Below are 6,000 nucleotides of genomic sequence, written 5' to 3' on the forward strand. Positions count from 1 at the left end.
GCCTCAAAACCACACCTGGCAGCTGTTGACAACCAGCCCATTTGTCACGTGAGGAAAACCGTACACCTTAGCCCCGATGCAAGCTCCCACAAAAAAAACTCAATTCTAGCCTCCTTATTTTGCTTTTTTTGTAATTTATGTTAAAATTAGGATGTTCCCAATCAAAAATCACTTTTTTTTAATCTAGTACTTGAGTGAGACAAGCTAAACTCAGAAAGCAGGTAGTGGGACAAACTGCAGTTGGACTTTTAGGCGAGGGAGAATGGCGTAGAAAATGCCAGCTCCTCTGCTGAAGGAGTATACTTGGGTTTGGGGGCTGTCAGAGGTGGAAGACTTTCACAGACTGTCTTGTTCCAACTTTGCACCCATTTTACAGATTAGGAGCTGAGACCTCAGCAGCTCCTATTCCACCAGTGCGCTCAGGAAGTTAGTCCTGGGGACAGGGGAAGGTCTGTTCACCCCCTGGGTGTCAGGGTGACACTGCTCAGCACTGGACAGTGTTGAGCTGGAGCTCTGCTGTTAGTGAGCTGTCTGACCCTGGGCTGGTTCCCTGACTCCTCCCCCTACCTGTTAGCAAAAGGGAGAATTAGCTCTGGAGCCTCAGCGCCACTCTTAATACCAGCTCTCCTGGGAGGGGGAAGGTGGGCGTCTGTGTAGAGAGAATCCCCAGATTAAGCCAAAGGCAACAGAACCCCCCCCCCACTGCTCCCCCACCAACTTTGGCTTCAACACACAAGGAACTTGACTTTTCTCTCATTCTGAGAACTCTAGAGTGAGGTAGTTACTGGCTTCATCTCCTCACCCAACCTTGTCAGGGCCAAGGTTTTACAACTAACTCCCTTTCCCTTTGTCACGGTTACCTCATGGTGCAGGATGGTTACTTTATCTTCAGGTTTTCATCTGGGTTCCAGGCAGGAAGCGCAGGTGAGCAGACTTCCCTTCTTACAAGGAGCTTTCCAGGAAAGTGTCTCTGTCACCTGTGTCATACAGTTCCCCCACATCTGTAGGAGGTGGAATCATGCCCCCCAAAATGGGGTCCTTATAGTAAGAAAGAAGGTTAGGGTGGAGTAAGGTGGCACTTAGATGTCTCTGCCACAGTGAGAGGGAAAGGGAGGGACACTCCTTAGGTGGTTTCTATAACCCAATTGCAGCCTCCATGGGTCCCTCCAGCAGAGGGCAGAATCAAAGGACTTAAAACCAGCCGCCATTGCTCCTTTAACTTTAAACAAAAGAAACGCCTTCTGTCTGTCAAATAAGGAGGAACTGTTTCTTAAAGGACAGGGTTCATCCTGACCCTCTCTGTTTTGGTCTCACACTCCACTAGTAGAACCTGGAGGCATTCACCCTTAAACTGTTGAGAATGACCGTCTGCCACTCTGCAACCTGCCCATCCCTGACAGGGGCCCTGACTCCCTCAAGTCCACACAAGATACTATAGACATTCTTCTTGCAGACTTGGGAACAAATATACCAAATGTCCCTGCTTGCCGTGTCTGTGTGCAGAGACAGCCCCTTCAGCTCTCTGTCCTGGTGGTGCCGATCCAGGGCTAAGCTTTCTAACATCTGTGTGTTTGGAATCAGCCCAGGAAATGCTCATTTGTTACAATTTCTTCTTGAGCTTGAGGAGCTCTGGGGTACAAATCCTGGAAATAGTCTCTAATGCTGTCCAGGCCAGGCCTTCATTTTCTAGCAGACAATTGAGGTCTTAAGAGGGAAAGGGAGGGACACTGCTAAGGTAGTTTCTATAACCCAATTGCCAGCCCCTCATGAGCCCCTCCAGCAGAGGGCCAGAATCAAAGAACTTAAAACCAGTCATCATTTCTCCCTTAACTTCAAACAAAAGAAATGCCTTCTCTCTGTCAAAGTAAAAACAAGGAGGAACTGTTTCTCAAAGGACAGTAAAATCGCAAGCTCTTGGCCTAAGAGCAGACCACACAACAGGGCACCCTGAGCCTTGAAGTACAGTCAGCAGGACCCAGCATCTCCCGGCACCTGCCTGCTAGTGGTCATGATAACATGATAGTACCCAGACAGGAGACAGCAGTCACATGGTGGGGGCTCTATTTCCTAAAAAGATCCTGGACTTCCTCTCTGGAATGCTTACTTCTGAGCTCAGCAACCAGGGACATGAGACCAGTCCATTCTGGGCATCTCTGTGGGGATGAGGGTCACAGTCCAGCAGCCTCTCTTCCTCTTCTGATGAAAAAGAAAGAGAAGGAAACATTAACTGAGGGCTGATAAATGGCCCTAACATCGTACACCTATGCTATGGAGGCATGGCATGAGCCCAGAGCAGATATCAGAGCGCAGAGAGGGGAAGCATCCTGCCCAAAAGCAACCAGATAGTTGGTGAGTGGTGCATTTGGGACATGAACCAAGAGATGACTGTCTCTAAGCCTGATGCCCTTCCACCATGCTGTGAAGCTCTCTTTTGGCCTCAGCTGCTTTTCTTTCCCCTGTAGGCCATAGGCATTTGCTGCCTTGGCAGCTGGTTGGCTGGTTGGTGGGAAACACTGCAGAGCAGGGAGTGAAAGGCCCACTCCCTCCACTGAGTCCTGTCACCATGGAGAGCAGGCCACACCAGGATGCAGTGCTGGGGGACTGGGAAGGTGCTTACTGTCTGTCTGCCTTCCCCCTGGAAAAACAGAGACAGGCCCACTTGCAGGGGCAGGCAGAGAACAGTCAGCTTTGTGAGGTCACTGCCTGCTGAGCAGCCCCCGTTCCTGCCACGGGAGAAACAAAAAGGCAGTGGCTGTGCGTCCTCCAGAGGTTTTATTGGAGAGGAAGGAGTGGACAGGGAAGCGTGCGTGTGTGTGTGTGTGTGTGTGTGTGTGTGTGCGTGTGTGTGTGTGTGTGGCAGAAGCACAGCTGGGCAGCTCTTGCTCCCAGGCTTTAGGACAGTCTCCTACCCCAGCCCATGGTCTCTCGGAACTCAGGGAGACCACACTGGGTCCAGGGCATTTTCTCTGATGCCCAGTGTTTTATGTCTTAGAGAGAAGTAACTCCATACAGGGTGGAAGGCCATTGACTCCTTAGGTCTCTGTCATCTGGAAATTTCCTCAGGCTGGCTTGGAAATGACGCCCACTCTTTTTCTTATAACAAATAAGCTGCTTTGAAGGAGGCTTAGTTCCCCGGGTCCTAAATTTGACTGTTTTTTTTCTCTCTCTCTCATTGTATGTGTGTGTTAGGAAAAATGGCACATTTCCAATACCAGCTTTGGAGGAATGAGTACTTTCCCCCTCCGTTTCAAGTCCAAAGGACCAGGCCCCCCTCCTTCCAAAGTGTCCAACCCTGAAGGATTTGCTAGTTTAATTTGTCTTCCCTCCCCAGGGAGGACTTGGGAACCAGAGGACCCCATGCCTCCTCAGAAACCCACCTGGGAGCAACAGCCAAATTCCTATCTCACTCTACCTAAGCCAGGTGGATGTGAGCAAACTCACCCCATCCTTTGCACCTGAAGACCTGGTTACAGTAACCTGATACTGACCAGTTGTTTGTGTGGCTGGAATGGTATGGCTCATGCAGTGTGGGCCAGCAACAATATGAGGTGGGTGAGTGTGTGTGTGTGTGTGTGTGTGTACATGTATAGATGCTGCATAAATGGTTTTTGATGTCAGAAGCAAACTAATGTTATTGTTTAAATGCTCTCTTATGTAACAGTGTGCAGAGGGACCATATTCACTCTTGTCATATTATTTGTGATAGTAAAACATGCATTTGCAATAAATCAAGCTTTCTGGAAAGGAGGCCTTGGAGCCAAATGACTTGTCTTGGAACACGTGTGTGTTATCTCGGTTCATATCAAGTCCAAAGCCGACTGAGAGCCTTCCCTGTCCTCCTGCCTGTGTAGGGAGGAACACAGGGACCCCCTTGTTTCTTCTCAGTGCTATATTTTATAGTTATGTTGAAGTTTCCATCTCCTTCCCTTTGTGCAAGTTGGGAGTAGCAGTGTTCTAAAAGATAGTTTGATGTTTTTGTTGTTGTAACTTTTTTTTTTAATTATCTGCTTTATGTTTAGAAATAAAAATCTCTATTTTGGTCTATGAAATATTGTGTGGTTTGGAAATTCTTTTTCTGAAGTAAAGGGGTATTTGAAGAGGTTAAGAGAAGGAAGATGACATGAGGTTAAGGCTGATTTATTTTTAAATTCTGACTTTCAGTTCACCCTCATTCATGCAGAGGGAGAACTCAAGGCAAGAGCAACATTGATCCAGTGTGAACCTCAGCATCGCCTGGAAGCATCTTGAAAACAATCTCAGCATCTCCCCAGACCTCCTCAGCCACAGTCTGGTGGTTGGGTTTAGGCCAATTGGATTTTGAAAATTTTAAAATGCACTCTGAGTAGAGAAACAGCAGCCCCAACAGATCCAGGCGCTAGCAAGGTTCTAACAAGGACTTTCTAAGCCACTTCATTCCCAACTCCAGGGCTCAATAGAAACCCCACTAGGGTGATTTGTTTAACAAATAGTCCTTGGGTGTGGTGATCTGGTTCCCAGCCCACAGTGTGGAAGCTGCAAACAAGAAGGGCAGGACTCTGACAACTCAGTAGGAGACACCATTCTGGCTCTGCGGGAGAGATCTAAGAAACCAGTGAGGGAACCCAGAACTCGCCACACATCAACAAAGGCTCCTAACGATGGTTCCGGTTTGACTAGAAAAGGGAAAGTATGTCCAGCATCATCTTCTTCCAAAGGCATAGAAGTGTACACTTCCATTAAAATGATTTGAAATAAAAAGGTTTGCCTCTTATACAATTTATTCTCTCAAATGAAAAATTTAAAAAATCAGTCATGATTTTAATAATGCTTGTAATACTTTTACTAAGTTTTTTTTTTTTTTTCCATATCTATCATCTCAAGAAACCCTTGTCACCCTTGGGGAGGAGAGAGAGAGAAGGAGCCCTTGGGTGAAAAGCATTTCCTCTGAAACCCCTCATTCCTCAAGTGGCTGATAAAGGAAACATGAAAGTTTTAGTCTCCATGTTAATCCAAGTAGAGCCCAGAAATGTGAGTGAGAAATATTCTGAAACTTCTAGATCTAGATTCAGAACTGGTTCAGTGGGATGCCTTCCCTGGAGTTAAACACCCTTCAAATTGATCTGCTGAATTTGGGGCCTGATGAAGCCAATTTGGGGCCTGATGAAGTCCCTGAAAGAGCAAGGGATGGGAAAGTCTGTGCTGTCAGGAGGGAAGGGACTGTCCTTGTTTTCCCCAGGCCGGCCTGCCTTGTAAGGAACATGAAATGAAGTCCCAGGGGCTACAGCTGGCTTTGTGAGGCTGCAGCAAGCCCGAAGCCTGCTACAAGGAATTTACAACTGAAAGAGGTGATTCCACCCAGCCGCTCTGGATCCATTGTCCAAAGTCTTGGAGGAGCTGAGTATTCTCCCAGAAACTCTTGTGAATCTTATGACCCTGAATAAAAAGGCCCTTCACCTTCTAAGTAATTGTTCAAAAAATAAAGCATATTCTGTGAAGGAAGACAGAACTGTGCCCACTGGGATACTTGCCCTTTGGGTCTATATGGAATTGATTATGGTGTAGCCCTGCTTAGCTGACTTGATGATGCCTTAATCCACATACATACAGGTATGCCACTATCATTTATGTTAACCCAACATGATAGACATGTTTATTTCTACAGCAGAAGCATCAAACCTGGGGTCAGGAACTTCACTGTTAAAACACCGTTTCAGTGAGAAAACTAGATTCACCTTTCCTTATTTAAATTTGGCACCTTTGGAGGGACCTAACCTTTTATGAGAATAACATTAAACATGCACGGTTTCTAAATCTTTACAGAGCTCTCTCATACTCTTGGCTGGGTGATTCATTCATTTTTATGATTATGTGTTTTTTTCCCCACAACCTAGCGTCCCATGGAAATAATTATCTTACCTCTGTTTTCATATGTGGCTTCCAAACCCAACTGTGACATGTTGAATTGGAGAGATTCATCATCCTTTTGCAGAATCCCCTTAATGAGAATATTATTCAGCTACT

The 6,000-nt window shown here is 46.6% G+C and overlaps 2 protein-coding genes across 2 annotated transcripts in view; both read left to right on the forward strand.

The window, feature by feature from the left end:
- SYNE3 (spectrin repeat containing nuclear envelope family member 3) overlaps nt 1-4,725 on the forward strand; it is a 100,010-nt gene extending 95,285 nt beyond the window's left edge. Inside the window, exon 19 of the mRNA XM_053601523.1 lies at nt 4,162-4,725. Within this exon, the coding sequence (XP_053457498.1) occupies nt 4,162-4,248 (87 nt within the window). The 3' untranslated portion in view covers nt 4,249-4,725. The remainder of the gene's footprint in view (nt 1-4,161) is intronic.
- Nucleotides 1,143-4,049, forward strand: LOC128593800 (putative uncharacterized protein encoded by LINC00341). Its single transcript, XM_053602138.1, has 3 exons — nt 1,143-2,233; nt 2,292-2,349; nt 2,425-4,049. Exons 1-3 carry the CDS (start codon nt 2,017-2,019, stop codon nt 2,708-2,710), a joined length of 561 nt encoding a protein of 186 aa, XP_053458113.1. The 5' UTR covers nt 1,143-2,016; the 3' UTR covers nt 2,711-4,049.
- Nucleotides 4,726-6,000: the final 1,275 nt, after the last annotated feature.

This window comes from Nycticebus coucang, chromosome 9, assembly GCF_027406575.1.
Source record: "Nycticebus coucang isolate mNycCou1 chromosome 9, mNycCou1.pri, whole genome shotgun sequence".
Classification (NCBI taxonomy): domain Eukaryota; kingdom Metazoa; phylum Chordata; class Mammalia; order Primates; family Lorisidae; genus Nycticebus; species Nycticebus coucang.